General features: G+C 38.1%; 2 protein-coding genes across 2 annotated transcripts; one reads left to right on the top strand and one right to left on the bottom strand.

Moving 5' to 3' along the window:
* Nucleotides 1-3: 3 nt before the first annotated feature.
* Nucleotides 4-9,156, bottom strand: LOC114458091 (zinc finger and BTB domain-containing protein 2-like; the record flags this gene model as incomplete). Its single annotated transcript, XM_028440344.1, has 3 exons — nt 8,826-9,156; nt 2,397-2,577; nt 4-1,276 (listed from the first exon to the last, which is right to left on the bottom strand). Coding segments are annotated over exons 2-3 (1,446 nt in total), but the record flags the coding sequence as incomplete, so codon positions are not given.
* Nucleotides 9,157-12,374: 3,218 nt separating this feature from the next.
* On the top strand, nt 12,375-16,939 carry armt1 (acidic residue methyltransferase 1). The gene is made up of 5 exons (XM_028439517.1): nt 12,375-12,494; nt 13,855-13,960; nt 14,059-14,300; nt 14,895-15,060; nt 15,984-16,939. The coding sequence occupies exons 1-5, from the start codon at nt 12,442-12,444 to the stop codon at nt 16,764-16,766; spliced, it is 1,350 nt and encodes a 449-aa protein (XP_028295318.1). The 5' UTR covers nt 12,375-12,441; the 3' UTR covers nt 16,767-16,939.
* Nucleotides 16,940-17,580: the final 641 nt, after the last annotated feature.

Raw genomic sequence — 17,580 nt, 5'->3', positions numbered from 1 at the left:
TAGTGGCGTGGCCGAGTTAGACAAATCAGAGCCTTCGTCTTTGGACAGTTCTTCGCGCTGCAGCAGGAGGTTCCCCTGCAGGCCCTGCGTGAAGCACAAGTGTTTGATGACCTCACTGGGGCTGGAGAAGGTGGTGGTGCAGATGTTGCACTTGTAAGGCTTGGTGGAGCTGAGGAACATGGCCTCCATCTGGCTGTTGTCGCCCGCGGCGCACAGCTCCATGCTCTGCCGGTCCACCATGGTGTACGTGTCCACGCCCTGGTTCAGGCACACGTGCCGTGCCGCCTGGTTGGCACGACAGAAGCTCTTGCCGCAGGCGCTGCACTTGAAGGGCTTCCCCGTGTGGATGTACATGTGCTCACGCCAGTGGCTCTTCTGGATGAACTTGCGGCCGCACGTGGAGCACTCGTACTTTCGCCGCTTCACCTCGCGGTCCAGGTCGGCGCTCTCCAGGTTGTCGATGTCGGCAATGTCCGACGGTGGCGGCGTGTCGGACTGGGAGTTTAGCCCCCCCACTCCCCAGCAGGAGGTGGAGACCTCCGCTTGGGGCGAGTCGGAGTTCGCTGCAGAAACCGGAGTTTGTTCGCTGTCGCTGATGACTTCAACTGAGGCCCCGCCTACTCCAGCGTGGTTCTCTTTAAGCCCCGCCTGCAGCACGGCACTGGGCTCCACCCCCAGGTCACTGAGCTCAGGGAGGGTCTGGTGCTGGAGGGTGTGGGTGTGCTGGAGGAGGTGCTCCCTCAGCAGACTCCTCTGGGTGAAGCGGCTCCTGCACAGATGGCAGGAGTAGTGCTTCCTGAAGGAGGAGCTTCTCTTCATGATGCTGGGCTTCACGTGAAGGATGGCGCTGACGGAGGACCCGTCCGCCCCTCCCTCCTCCACCATGGGCTTAGAGGAAACGTCTAGGGTGGGGGGTGAAATGGGCCTGGTCGGCGTTAAGGACACAGCGGTTTTGCTCTCTGAGGCCACCGTCTCCATGTCGAAGGGCGAAGAGGAAACGTGCGGCGCCGCCGGGAGCAGGGCCGACAGCGCCACCTGCTGGTCAGAAATCTGGATGCCGTACAGGGAGGTGGAGAGGTTGAGGTTCTGCTCGGGGTGGGAGAACGCAGACTGGCTGGCCTCCTGCAGCAGAGGGTAGGCGTGCAGGAAGCGGACGCCCTGCTCCAGGCGCGTGGGGTCGATCAGCTGCGGCGCCAGTTTCCCCGTGTACATCAGGTTGAGGAGATAGCTGAAGATATCAGGCTGTATGTCAGCGGCTTTCAGACGCACACAGTCACTGAGGAGCAGAAACAAAGAGGAGTTTTACATCATTAGAACAAGTCAGAGCAGAAAAGTAAAAACATCTGCACGAGTTTTGTTCATTTATCTGAGACAATTAAAGCAAATTCAGCAGGATTTTTACTAGAGTGGAAGCCATTAAACAAACTCTGCCTTTGTGTTCATGAATGCTTTATTTATTTATTGACAGCTTTATTTACATTTAAACTGATTATATTTGTTGGAGAGGAGTGTGAACGATTGCAGGATTTATTTACATTTTCTACCTCTAACATCATTTTTGTGCAATGAAGCATTTGAAAATAAAACTCTTAATGCTGCAAATTAGATTCTATTTTTTGAGAAACCAGGAAATGAATTCAAGGATATTTAGCTGTGAATTTCACATTAACCCTCGGAACATCTTTGTAACCAAAAGTGACATTTTGGGTGTTTTTATTTTTTTGCCTCTCAATATTCTGATCATTTTTTAAGGCTAGATGTATGAAATTTTGCCACTATTGATTTCTCATGTTTATTTGCTTAATTCCAAAGTCCTGTCTATTGAAAATGTATAAAAAAGGAGATAAATCATAAATCATACAGACAATAACCTCGTGACCAAATTTGCTCCATTGACTCCCATTGTAAGCACATATTTATCATGTAATCGTGACAAATCATTATGCAACACAACAGGCGACAGGGGGCGTGGCCGATCAAGTTGGCCACGCCCATCAAGAACTAATAAGGACACTTTAAAGTGATCAGCAGACGCCTCTGAGGAAGACTGACAGTTGGCAGTCGAAACATGTCGGGAGATCAAAGTAAATTTCCTGAAAAAAGTTGAAATCCTAACATATTAAACATAAAAACATTTTGAAAATGTGTAATTGTATATCTATGGATAGGTCTAAGTAGTTGAAAAGATCTGATGGAGGTAAAAAAAAAAAATATTTTGTACATTTTATTGCACTTTAATGAGACCGTTTGTGTACACAAACGTATGTCCATTTAAAGGGGTACACAAGGGTTAAGACCAAATTTATAGTTAATGATTATTAAAATGAATGCCTTGTGTTAAAAGTGTTTTTTCTAGTTTATTTTCCTGATTTTATGAGTTCACATCTGTGTGTTACCTGTCCTGGTGAATAAACAGCATTCTGAAGTAGTTGGAGAAGGCAGCGAGGACAGCTTTGTGTGCTTTGAAGAAGACGTCTCCGATGGCCACGGTGCAGTCACACAGGAAGCCAAACTCCCTCTGAGCGTTCAGCTGCTGCAGCAGGATAAGACCATGGTTGGCCAGCTCCATTCTTCAACCTGTACACACACACACACACACACACACACACACAGCTGAGTTTCCTGTCTGGAAGCAGAGCCCAGCGTTGTGTGATCTAACACAAACCATATAAAGTTCAAGAACAAGATGATTAATTTAAAATGAAACGTCTCACTTTGATTGGTTCACTGTTTAGGGCTCAATAGAAAAAATAAATACATTTAACCAAAATTGCTCTTTTCATCACCAACTTCAACATAAATCTATCTCAGACATGGGCAACTGGTGGACCGGGGCCCACAAGTGGGCCTCAGTCTAATTTTGTACAGCCATCAGAAGCAAAACACACAAATGACAAAAATACACACAAATACACAAAATAACCACAAAAATTAACAAAATGAGAGAAAAATCTACTAATTGATTCAAGGAACACGCAAAGAACAACATTACACAAAACAAACAAAAAAATAAATACAAAACAATAAAAAAAATAAATAAGTGAAAAATTCACTAAATTATTTTAACATACAACAAACTAACATACACACAATAAAAAAAACACATAATGACAGAACAATAGAAAATACACATAATGACAGCAAAAATATACAATAAAACAACAAAAACTCAAAAAATGAAAAAAAATCTACTAAATGATACAAAGAACACCAAGAATACACAAAATAACAGAAAAATAGACAAAACAATAATAAAAAAAACAAACAAAATGAGTGAATAATGTATTATATGATACAAAGAACATACATTTCAAACAACTAAAATGACATTAAAAACACACAAGAAAAACACATAAAAAGGCAGTAAAAACCAACAAAACTACAACAAAAATACACAAAATGAGAAAAATTTACTAAATAACATGAAGAACACACACAGACACCAACAAAAATACAATACATGAGAGAATATAGAAAACACCAGAAACACAAAATCAATCAATCAATCTTTATTTGTATAGCGCCAAATCATAACCAATGGTATCTCAAGGCACTTTACAGTAGAGCAGTCTTAGGGACGGACTCTTCATTTTATGGATACACACATATGCATATATACGTATATACACATACATATGTATCCCACACCCAACATGAATTCATCATGGCGGCAAGGAAAAACCTTCTGTAAGCAGCAGGAACCTTGTGTGGATCCCATTCCTATGATGAACAGCCATCCACATATGCTGTGTTGGGTGTGTGCAGAGGAAGGGTGGAGACAGAGTTGTTGAGACTCTGTAACTCCACACTGAGGATCCCACGGACCTGCAAGACAAAAGCCAGAAGGAGTACAGGAGCAAACACACAAGGGAAGAAGCAGACATAGAGGGAGTGTTTGAGAGAGGAATGGGACCCTCTCCGGTCCCTCTCTAGCCTAAATGACCTCTCTCTTAACGCCCTCTCCAACCGAGCATGCCAGACCCCCCCACCGGCAGTCTATGCCTATTGCATCTTAACTATGAGCTGGTTCCTAACTAAAAGCTTTACCAAAGAGGAATGTTTTGAGCCTATCCTTAAAGGTAGGCTCAAAATGACAAAAAACACACAAAACAACAAAAGCTCACAAAATGACAGAAAAAAACACAAGATGAATACAATACACAAAACACACATAATTAGAGAAAACAAATGGTAAATGATTAAAAAAAAAATACAGACGACAAAAAACACAAAATGACAATCTTGAATGAAATAAATAAAGGAATAATACAAATGAAGAAGAAGCCTATTCATTTCAATTCTGGTTCTATAATAAACAATGCAAAACTGCATAATAGTTATTTTTCTTTTTAAAAGTGCAACTAAAAATGTTTTTTGTGCCTTAACAATTGGACTTAAAAAAAAAAACAGTCATTGCACTGTATTTACGTCAGATATTTGTTTGGACCAGCAGAGGCACTGGTAACCCAGTGGTCGGTTGGCATGCAGATATTCTAGCAGTGAAGAAGAGATGCTATGCTAGCAGACAGAGCTAATAGAAAAACGTGACTTTTACAGATATTCACGTAATATTACAGATATTCTTTCAGTGCTAAAGGGGTAAGGAATCATTTATGAACATGTTTAAAAGTAGACGGCGACCAGATAGAAAGTAGCAGCAGATTTCGCCGCTGCCAACACTTCTGGACAAGAGAAGGATAAATATATAGCGCACTCTGCTGTTTAAAAAAAGTACTGCAATTCAATTTTCACAGTATCGATGTGAACTGTGATACCTATGGATCGATTTTTAACTGCCTTACAATTAATCCTTACATCCCTAGAAAAAACGAAAGCAGCGACTCCTAAAATGAGTATTTTAATACAAAATAAGCTAATTTAAGCTAAGCTATATATATATATCTCAGAAATGTGGAAAAATTTGTAAAGGACACTGTTTGACTGTACTCTAAAAATAATATTAAATACTTGTATGGTGTGATTTGTACTGTGTGATTGTATAGATATTTGAATTACTTTATTAATCCCTGAAGGGAAATATTAACAAGTAAAAAAATATAGATGTACTGTATCTCAATATAGGGCTGCACGATTATGGCCAAAAATGAAAATCACGATTATTTTTTATCAATATTGTAATCCTGATTTTAATTACAATTATTTATCATATTAGGAAAAAAATCAGTGTTTATATTACACTACATTCAAACAAACAATATATGTACAGTAAACAGTGCAAAATTAAGCTTTAAATAACAATTATACTAAAAACATAATAAAAAGTAACAAGAATTCTAAATGTACCCAAGGCTAACTAAATAAATAAACTATTACAGCGTGCAGAGCCCATATTTTAAATATAAATATAGCCAACAATCAGATTTATTTATTTGTGATCGCGACTAAAATTCAATAAATTGTGCAGCTCTATCTAGATATAGGCGATATTATCATTTTTGATATTGCCCAAATAGAAAACTCGATATATCTTGAATCGCAATATATTACCCAGCCCCAATTCCAATAAATAACCATGAAAAGTTTATATGTATATAAAATTCCCCAGCTTAGGTTTCCATGGAAACATTCCACCCCTTTGCAGTCGGAATGTTCTGCTGACCACTGGTTGCTGACCCTGGAGGTCAGGGGAGGACCAACAGGGCTTCAGGCAATCACATGACCAGGGTTAAGGTGTGGTCACACATTCCTTAGGCTGAACTGGTTCTACCCCCTCCCAGTAAATCAGGAAGCAATCAACCACTCTGATCCATGGATCCAACAGCTGGAATTGTGCTTATTTTCATCATGAATGGAACACGTGCTTCATCAGAGGTCATAGTGCAAAGTAACTGACATTAAAACACCACAAACATGTATAGGCACTCATTTTAAATATATATATAGTTTGAAATTATCGAAAATAAAATATTTTAAAAAAACATGAAGCAAATTCAGACTTCATTGAGTTAAGAGCAGCTCTGCAGCAAATAGGCAGAAAAGTACCTGCAATTTTCCAAGAGAATTAATAAAAAAATATAAACTTTTTTACATATGAATTATTTATTATAAGTAAACAGAAACATGGCGTAACTTTAAATAACTGATGCTGATAATTTAGATGATGCTAAAATAAAAAAATTCCCAACAATATTTAACATCCCTGTTGAGATCCAACCCTCAATTTTGAAAGTTTCCTGGAATTTGAAAAATCCTGGTTAAAATGTCAATTTTTTTTAATTTGTATCATTTTTAATGGATGATAATATGTTAAGCAGGGATGTCCCAAAGCATAGGCGGTGGGTGGAATGGTCTACTACTCTCTTTGTGCCGCCTTCTACTCTTAACCATGTTCATAAATGATTCTTTATCCCTTTAGCATCAAAACATATCTGTAACGTTACATCAATAGCTGTAAAAGTCAGATTTTTCTTTTAGCTCTGTCTGCTAGCGTAGCATCTCTTCTTCACTGCTCACAATAGCTGCATCGCAACCAAACACTGATTTACCAGCGCCCTCTGCTGGTCCAAACTAACATCTGGTGGCTGCAACTGAAGGAAAACAATCATTCTCTCTAAACATTTCCCCAATAATATAATACATCTTAACATTCACAACATTACTGAATTAAACTAAATTAAATAAACATTATCTTTAAAAAAGATTCATAAAAGAAAAGAATCACTGGTAAGAATAATTCACTGACCAACTTTGAAAAAAGTAGATTTTGAAGGGGTTTTTAATTCTTCTCTATGGAATTGAAGATGTATTTCTTTTAAACAGTCATGATCAATATCATCATGAATTAAAGGTCCTGCGTCCAGGGTACTGGGTTATGAAAATCACAAATGTAAAGGTATGTAAGATATATTATGAATATTAATGTGCTTGTGTTATATATATTGAATTGATAACAGCTAATTGTGATTCGAATCGAAGCGTTACAGCCCTAGCAAACATTCCACAAAATATTTGCACACAAAACTTGCCACAATTCGAAAAAATACCAAGAAATGTTGATGTTTTGACAATTTTTGTGCGTTTTTGTGCATTGTGTTTGTTGTACTGTTTCCATTACCCTTGGAAATGTGTAATGGAAACAGCCGAATTAAAAAAAAAAACAAAAAACACTGAAATATTGTATATTTCACGTGAGAAACAACCTTCAATTGAAACCCGTTCAAAGCGCAATTTATACTTCATAAAACTTTAGAAATATCGCTTTTATTTTTGCGAAAAACTGTAATGGAAACACAGCTTCAGACTTTTTAAATAAAAATAATTGTTTGTAAAAAAAATTTTTTAAATTAAGTAAAAATAAGGTGATGACAATGTTAATTGATGGTTGGAGTTTCAATCTATTTGATTGGATTGTTGCTTTAAAAATTTTTTTAAATGCTATATCGTTACACCCCTACTTTATTAGTGTAAAAATTGAGCGCCAGGCCTGACTTCACCAGTGTACTTGTTGAATAATGGGAAAATATTCCACAAAATAAACCTCCAAGTAAAACTAAAGGCTTTCCAAATAGAATTACAATGTAGAGAATAGAATAACTTATTAATTTGATTGAAGTCATGTATTAATGTGATGCGTTTTAAGTTCACATGTGCATTTCTGATTAAACTCATCTTATTATTGATCTGCACAGTTAATTACATCAGTGGTTCGCAACCTTGGGGTCACGAGACACTAGGAGGGGGTCACCACTTTCAACACATTTCCAGCACTTATAAACCCTTTCTACCACTTTTCCACCTAATGTCACATATGTTGACCCATTATTGTCACTTTTAACGTTTTTCACCATATTTCATGCTTATTTTTGCCAATTTAATCACATTCACAATTTCTAATGCCCATTATTAGCCAGTTTAAACTAATTGTTCCTACTTATTAATTTTTTAAATATATTTACACCCACCCCACGCCAAATTTCTGACACTGACACCAATATTAATGACACTTTTAACCTTTTTCTGTCCATTTTATGCCCACAATTTGCAACTTTTAACCAATATCTGTGGTTTCTAAAATCCCATTTCACCACCTATTCTACCATTGACTATATACTGCGGTGCTAATAATAATAAACCTCCTGAATAACAGTGGATATTATTCAGATAAATAAATTAATAAATGTGAGTATCACAGATTAATAAAATGAGGGACTATTTTATGGATACAGTGGGGGATCCCTGGTCTCTGGCACCTTTATTTTGGGGGTCGTGGGGCTGAAAAGGTTGAGAAACACTGAATTATACCATAGTGTGACGATATTGCAGCAATAAACAACCCCCCCCCCCCCACGATGCGTGCTTCTCTCAACAATACCGCGGTGTGTTTTTAACCGCTATGATTTGCCTGCATGAAATCACATGACCTTATTATGATTATTATTATTCATGCACTAATGCCCAGTGACTTGTTTGCTGTGCACGCTAGTAGCCCCGCCCCTGATGTGGGTAGACACGTGGAAAGGAAAGGAAAGCTACTTCCGCGGTGTGTTTTCAGTCCGTGACTCTGAAATTAAAAAGAGGGAAGCGTGAAAACTGGAGGATAAAAGGCGGATTCGGAACCGAACCGAACCGAGCACCGATACCAATACAGCGCGTGGCTATGTGGCTAGCTGGCTAGTTGACCCGGCCTCGCGTAGCGACACGGGCAGGGCAAAGGGGGGATGGGATGGCGGCGGCGGGGGGGGAGGCGGTCACGAACGCGTCTCTTTCAACTTCTCCGTGACAAAATAACCCAGTTCCCAACACTACCACACGGTAAAGTCCACACATTGAGAATAAAAACAAACAAACAGCGGTAGAAACCGTACCTTTAGCTCTCCGTTAAACCGAGCGAGTTGAGCCGTTACCGGAGCCTCGGTTGCTCGGAGCTGAACGCTGCATTCGTTGGCGGCGGAGAGAAGGAGAAGCAGAGGGTCGTCGTGCGTCGGTGTTTTCCGGTTAGGGGTTTTACGTTACAATCACATGACTGCTGCGGGTAGGAGGAAAAAAAAAAAAAAAAAAAACCCTGAAACGACCGTTGTGTAGAATCCGTTGGAGGAAATAAAGTGGGCGGTGGAGTTAACGTTAATTTCCCGCACCGTTTAACCGCCGTTTTACAGATGATGATGATGATGATGATGAAGTGCTGCTTTACCCTAACGTGCTGTAAGAAGTGGCTGTCAACTACACACACACACACACACAGAGGGCTTTAAACACAACACGCTGTTCTTATTTACACTTTTCTCCCTCAAACTATTAAAAACAAACACACAAATCATCAACTTACAGACTTCTATTTGATTAATTTACAGAGTTTGGATGTTTATTTTTGTGTTTAAACGCTTTTATATGTGTTAAAGTACACAAAATATTTGTTGTTCGCAAAAATGACAAACTAATGCATTTTGTCTCGCAAATAAGAAACGTGCCAATCAAACAAATACAGCATGTTTTTAAAAAAAATAAAAAAAAATAGTTTTGTATTTGTGAAACAACATGCATTTTAATGAGAATTGAGGAATTTAAAAAATATATTTATTCCTTATTTAATTTAACAGTCGTTACTTAATTATGTATATTTTCTTTTTTTCTTTTCTTTGTTTAATCATAATGTGCTGCAAGTGGCTGACAAATACACACACACACACACACAGAGGGCTTTAAACAACACACTATTCCTATTTACACTTTCTCCCTGTTTAAACGATTTATTATATTTAATCCCTATTTAATTAACAATCATTAATTCGTGATGTACATTTTCTTTCTTTTCTTAGTTTAGTGTTTCTTCTTTTCATCTGCAATAAGTGATCAATAAAGAACTTTTAATTCTGATTATATATCTCACAAACACTCTAAACATGCTTTACTCACAAACAATTCAGTGTGGTTTGAAAAAACCAAACGTCATTCACTAAGGCATTTTCTCGCAAATAAGAAACATACCAATCAAATACAGCACATATTAGAAAAGTATACATTTTTTTTATTTGTCACACAACATTCATTTTCAATGTGAATTATGGATGAAATATTGTTGCATCTAGTTTGGGAAACCAGAAAAAAAAAATGGTGACAAAAATGTAAATAAATGTTTGTCACAAGTACAAAGCCAATATTTAACCTGCTGAGAAAACTTTAAACAATGATGTAAGGTAAGGTGCGGGTCTTACTTGTGTTTACTAAGTTACATTTTAACTGATTTGTGTGATAGAATATTTCACACAAACACTGTTGGATTTAAAGTCTAATAATTATCTTTTTAAGATACTTTGTAAATAACAAATGTAGTGTTTTTGAGCAACAAACTTCCAGTACTATCGCATGACAGATCTGTGTGTGTTTCGTGCTGAAACAACAGCTTGAACCAGACCTTTAACGTTAACTTGCCGCCCTCCCCCCTCTCCGTTCTGAGCCTGTTTTGAAACCGGAGTGGTGAGTCACTTCTCGCTCGGTTGAGAAAAACAGATCCGGCCATGCAGGCTGGGGCCCGGTGGGGGGATGGGACTGGGAGGGAGGGAGGGAGGCCGCGGATGAACACCGGAGGAGGACGCAGCTGGACTCCCACTTCCAGAGACCCCACATCCTGACAACGGCCCTGTTCCCCTGGAGACCGAGCTTCTCTAAAACAACAAAACACAAACTAAACATTTTCACCCTTTTCTAGTCAATCTTTAATCTTTTGGTGTAAACTCATTCAGAAAACACAAAGTTAAGTTTATGTTCTAATTTTTTACTTACTGAACGAACAAATAGTAAGAGATGTTCTTTCGTTGACCGCGTCCCCCTCCCCCACTGTTCCCGCCAAAAAAGCCTCAAGGGGTTCAAAATTTGGCCTTTACTAATTGGGTGGATCAATGTCTCCATGACAACAGTTGCCCCGGACAACAAAGGATGCTGCTGAGACTGCCGAATCATGACGTGTGCATTGCGGCAACACTCCAAAAGGTGTAGCATGTTCAGTTATTTTTTAAATTTTGAATAGCACAGATAGAATTTTCAGTTATTTTTGTGTATATTTTTAGTCATCTTGTGTTTCCAGAGTAAATTTGTATATTTGTGTTGTTTGTTGCCATTTCGTGTCTTTGGTGTTTTTTCTTGGCAGTAACTATCCGTACGATTGACGTATCAATATACCGACATTCTATCCATACGCAGCACCCCTCATTGGCCAGTTTAGGTCACGTGACTAGGACTAAACCTAACCGTAAACCTAACCTTAAAAATAGTTGCGATATAGTTATATCGCAATGTACATGTACTTCGGTAAACGTACCATTAGCACCGGGGGTTGTCTGTACGGCAACCGTACCAATAGACTATTTTGTCTTTGTGTAGTTTTCATATCGTTTTTCAAGTAACGTTATGTGAGTTTTGTTGACTTTTTGTGTATTTTACTGTATCTTAATATGTTTATCTTTTTCTTTTTTGTGTATGTTTGTCTTTTTGTGCACTTTTTGAATTCATTTTGTGTACTTTTTGGAGTTGTTTTGTCAGTTAATATTGTGTATATTTTAGTTGTAATGTGTGTTTTTAGAACACGTGTGTATGTTTTTTGTTGTTATTTGTCATTTTGTCTATTTTTGTTGTAATTTTGTGTTTTTGGTGTCATTTATGAGTTACTTTTACATATGTTTGTCGTAAAGTTGTGATTTTGTTCCACTTTTGCACAATCTATCGTAATATTTTATGTTATTTGGAGTCATTTATGTGTACTCTGTGTTTATAAAAATATTTTCAGCTAATTTGGTGTATATCTACAGTCGTCTGGTGTGTTTTTAAAGTATATTTTTGTATTTTTGCTGTCCTTTTGTGCATTTTATTGTTATTTGTATGTTGTTTTTTTTTGTTTGTTTGTTTGTTTTGGAGTATTCTTGCTATTGCTTTGTGTATTTTCACATAATCATGTGTGTTCTTGGAGTCATTTATGTGTATTTCTGATGTCGTTTTGTTCACTTTATGTGTTTCAAAAGATATTATAGATAGAGGACATTTGCGGATTTTTGCTGTCCTTTGGTGCATCCTATTGTTATTTTGCGTGTTTTTTGTGTATTTTCACATCATTATGTTTGTTCTTGGAGTAATTTTGTGCTTTTACTTTGGGGGTCGCATTATACTAGACTGAGGGCCGCATGTGGCTCCCGGGCCGCCTTTAAACTCATGTAACCCCCTCCCCTCCTCACTTCATTTTTGTTGTAGTTTACATGTTAAACCGTTAGATGGGAGCATTTCATGTTTAATGAAAGATCCAACTGTAGGGAACAGGAAATAAACATCTTAATAAACAGCTGCGTATTTAGTACTCTCTCATATGCAAATCACGTGGTAATAACTTTAAAAAAAATAACGCGTCTCCTTTAAGTTTCGAGCAGACGCGTCAACTGTTCCTGTTCGTGTCAATAAAGTTTGATTTTGAATCGTCTTCCACGGCTAGAAACAAACATGGCGGCGGATCAAACTGTAGTTCCTCCTTCACTCTCTGCTAAAGTAGTCGGGTACGTTGACAGCCACTGTTGCGAACACCATGATAAACTACTCGGTTACAATAATACACTCGGTTATCGTTGGCAATGTATCTCTAATTGAAACGCCGTTAATGACGCAGGTTAGCTAAAATGAACCCGGTGCTGTGGCTGAAATGGTCACATTACTAACTTCTGACCAAATCTGTGCCACCAATGGCAATATTTGCTTGATAATGCAACGTTCTGTTCCGATAATGCAGTTGTATTGACGCCGTTTAAAGTGGAAAAAGCTAACAAACCATCCACACATTAAATACAATTGTAACGTGTCTCCTAATATTAGCATTTAATAATATAGCATAGTCAACAGTACATTTATAACGTCTTTGTTCCTCCTCTGTTAATTTATTAAACAATTACGTCCTTGATATTGAATGATGAAGGACCCCATTTTAACTATTTGAGCCTATTTTTACTTTTTTTTTTTTTTTTTACCATTTTTCTGCAACGACACCAAACTTGTCATATTTTAACCTATTTTCATCACTTTTTCTTGCCATATTTGCTCCTTATAATGCATTTTTACCATTTCATCAAATTTCAATGCCTTTTCTGCACATTTTTTTTCATTGTCAAGACATTTTCAGCTCTTAAAAACCCATTTCCACCTCTTTTCCAACTGTCTCATATGTTGACCCATTATTGTCAATTTTGACCTCTATTTTTTTTTTACCATATTTTTTTGCTTATTTTTTGCCAATTTAACCACATTCACGATTTGGCACGCCCATTATTTGACCGTTTAAACTAATTGTTCCAACATTGATACTTTCTGTTCATTTGGAACCTTTAACCAATTTCTGTGGTTTTTAAAATTCCATTACCATATTTTTTGTCACTTTTAACCCCTTTTATTTAATCTTTAAGATTACTATATACTAGGGTGCAAATAATAACAAACTTCCTGGATATCAGTGGCTATTATTCAGAACAATACATGTGGTTATCACAGATTCATTTAACAAGTAACAAGTAAAAATGACAAATATTGTGTAGTTATGAAATAATTCACATGTAGTTATCTCAGTCCCTTCAAACTCACAAATCTAATGTAACTCCACAGTATTCGCCATGTCTCACTATTTTTTTATCTGCAATTTCCAACAAACAATCCTACAAAATTGCCCAAAATTATACAATATTGCTTCAAAAAATTAAGGTATTTTGAAGATACGATCCAGCAACTTTGTCATTTATTGTATGAGTAGAATTTGGAAGTGGAAACCATGGTTAACAATGTTTTTTCCAATCCTGTTGAGATGAAACTGCTCCATATTTTGCCTGTGAACTAAAATGAATTTAAACATCATCTGTTCTGTCACTATTTCAGCTCTTTTGCTTATTTGACCATAAGAGACCGAATGCCAACCATTCTGACGAAGGTAATAGACACAATTCATCGCAACAAAAACACGTTTTTTGAAGAGTATGGCGAGGTGAGCATTATTATCTCAGTTTGCAACCATTGCATTGTAGTTAAATACTTGACACATGACTGCTGCTGCTTGTGTTTCCTCGTTCTTTTTATAAACAGGAAGGTATTGAGGCTGAGAAGAATGCGATCGGTCTTCTGTCAAAACTGAGGAACGAGCTCCAAACTGACAAACCTGTGGTGGAACTTAAAGATGACCTGAAGGATTCAGAAGCGTGGAACCAGTATCTGCAAAGACAGCAGAAGTTACAGGGAGACCAAGAGTGTGTCAGCTGGTTTAGCTCTCCATGGTTATACGTGGAGTGTTACATGTACCGGAGAATACACGAGGCCCTCCTGCTCAAGTGAGAACAATTACAAGCTCACAACCGTGATTATGTCTATATTTTTAGTCTTCTTGTGTGTTTTTTAGAGTAAATTTGCATTGCTTTTTATTATTTTGTGTTAGTTGTCATTTTGTGTATTTTTGTTATTATTTTGTGTTTTTGGTGTCATTTATGTATTTTTTTCTTATTGTTTTGTATATTTATCCGTTATTTTTGTGAAAGTTGTGTTTTTGTTTCACTTGTGTACAATTTATTGTACTTTTGTATGTTTTTTTGGAGTCATTTTGTATATATTTGTTGTTATTTTGCATGTTTTTGGAGTCATTTATCTGTATTTCTGATGTCGTATTGTGTACTTTGTGTTTTTAAAAATGTTTTCCAGTTGTTTTTGTATATTTCCATAATAAGTCAATGAGTACATTTGTGGATTTTTGCTGTCCTTTGGTGCATTCTATTGATGTGTGACGTCTACGATCATTTTGTCTTCTTTTGGAATACATTTCCTGAAAAAAGTAGTCTGGATAAATCAAACCTTAATATAATATATTATTCAAGATGAAGACAAAATGAACTTGCTGGAATTACTCACAGTTTGTTTTTCCTTCCCTTCAGCCCCCCCATCAGTGAATACGATGTTTTTAATGAGGGAAAAACCCAAAGCTTCTTTGACTCTCAGCAGGCGGTTATGGACTTGTGTACGTACTTGGAAGGAATAAGGAAGAACGCAAAGGAGCTTTTTCAGAATCAGCTCTTTGAGCATTTCAGCACACTGCTACAGGTCAGTGTCATATCTTTCATAATTAGTAGTGGGACTCGATTGAAAAACAATCTAATTCATTGGAGACTTAATTAAATGTAATTTAGTTTTTTTTTTTTTAAACTTTCTAAAACAAATGTGTTTTTGTATTAAAATGAAAAAACAGCACTTAGTCCAGAACATTCCAGATAACTAAAATATCTGTGGATATCATGAAATAAACATAACAACTGATGAATTTAGTTTGAAATAGTTTTTCTACATAGCAGTTGATAAGTTTGGTCAGACGATGCTATCTGTAGCAGCGCTTCTAGACACAGTTTGCACACAACTTTTGTTTTGATAATAATATTAATATTAATATATATATATATATTTTCGAGGGGACTCAAAGTGCTTTACAGAAACCATTCATTCACTCACATCATTTTGCACCCACGGCCCCTCCGATCACCACCAACATTCATACAATTCATACCCATTCACATGAGGCACTGTGGGTAAAGTGCCTTGCCCAATGACTTAGATAGAGCAGGATTCAAACCCCAAACCCTTCGGTTATTGGAAGACCTACTCTACCACTGAGCCACGGTCCAATGTTTATATAAACTCAAATTGACGCCCACGATGCACAGCGACAATTCTGCACTGGTTCTACTGGTTGTAGTCTGTGCATCAGTATTATGGGTAAACCGAGAACTCGTGAAATAAAAAAGGTTCCGCACTGTTTGGAGTGGAAAAAAAAGCAATTCACAACATAATTTTTTGTGTGCATTATTTTTCTGTAATTAATTAATCCTGATTAATGCATTAAAGCCCTAGCCCTATTGATAATATGAAAAATATTTGTATTCCTGCTTTTAGGCATTTGTAAGAACTCTATTTGATTTGATTTTATTTCTGACTTTTTCTCTGTTTTGTAAAATATTGCTGTAAATTTGCAGGTTTCTCTCTGGGGGAACAAGTGTGATCTGTCCATCTCTGCTGGGGAAGATAATTCCCAAAAGTCCAGTCCTATTGAATCCCTGAGCAGCCTTCATCCATTCATTCTGGTGGATGATACCAATGCCGTATGGGCCACGTTGACGTCAGCCCGGAGGCAGGAAAAGTTGGGGAAAACCAAGGTGGACAGAGTCGACATCGTGCTCGACAACGCCGGCTTTGAGTTGGTGACGGACTTGGTCTTTGCTGACTTTTTGGTTTCCTCTGGTCTCGTACGTCAGATCCATTTTCACGGAAAGTCTCTCCCGTGGTTCGTCTCCGACGTCACTGCCAATGATTTGCAGTGGATTGTGCGTCAGGCGATGGCGGCCAATCACCGCTGGCTGTCAAAGTGCGGCGTCCAGTGGCAGACGTATCTGAAGCAGGGCGTCTGGCGCTATCACGACCATCCTTTCTGGACGCAGCCCCACGAGTTCTGCGACATGGCGTCTGACGCCCCGGACCTGTACGCCAGTCTGCAGGAAGCAGACCTGGTGCTGTTTAAAGGAGATCTGAACTACAGGAAACTGACCGGCGACAGGGACTGGGAACACGTGGTGGACTTTAACACGGCGCTGCGAGGGTTCGGACCCGCACCGCTGTGCAGTCTGAGGACCCTGAAGGCAAACGTGCAGGTGGGACTTCAGCCAGGACAAGCGGAGAAGCTCACGTCTCGGGATCCGAGCTGGATGACCAACGGCAAGTACGCCGTCATTCAGTTCCACAACCCGACACCAGAGGATTAGAGGGCGGGATTAACCACCTCACACACGATGCAAAGATTATCTTAAAGGGAATTTTTTTACAAATGTGGCCTAAAATCTTCTAAATGTGCTTTATTGGTGGATCTATGTCTAACAAAATGGATTATTATGCACCATATTTGTTTTATTAACTTTTAAAAATGGAGCTACTGTGTTCCGCCATCTTGAAATCACATGATTGATGATGTCACACGGCTCCACTGCCTGTAAACATCCCATTGTTTTCTATTGGAGTGAAACATTTAGTAGCTTTTTAGATCTTTTAGTTGCTCTAAATAATCAGGAAACGTTAAAAGATGTCGATATAAACCTTTTGTTTACAGAATGAGAATTAAAAACGGTTGTGACCCGGTTGTTGACTGCAAACTCTGCAGTTTGGTAGTAGAAAATGAAGCAGAGAAGAAAAGCTATCCTAAGGGACCTTTATCTTCCCTGAAATAGTGCGCTGACATGCTCTGGTGGCTGAAGTTAGCAAGTAAACCACAAACTGTTGAAGGACTCCCACCCAAAAGCACTTCTATCCTCAGGGTTTATGCATCTTCAGTAATCCGTGATTTACTCGCCAACTTTAGCCACCAGAGCGTCAAAAGTTTGAATTTTGACTGAAAAAGCTGCTAAATGATGTAAAAATCAGGCTGAATGTTTCATTCCAATAGAAAACAATGGGATGTTTACAGGAAGTGGGGCCGCGTGACATCATCAATCAAGATGGTGGAACACAGAATTTAACGCTGTAAAGTAATATCATTTTTAAAAGTTAATAAAAACGAATATGGTGCAAAATAATGTGTTTTGT

The sequence above is a fragment of the Gouania willdenowi genome, chromosome 24 (genome assembly GCF_900634775.1).
Source record: "Gouania willdenowi chromosome 24, fGouWil2.1, whole genome shotgun sequence".
Classification (NCBI taxonomy): Eukaryota; Metazoa; Chordata; class Actinopteri; order Blenniiformes; family Gobiesocidae; genus Gouania; species Gouania willdenowi.
Note: the sequence above shows the minus strand (reverse complement) of the source record. Positions and strands in the feature narration are given on the sequence as shown.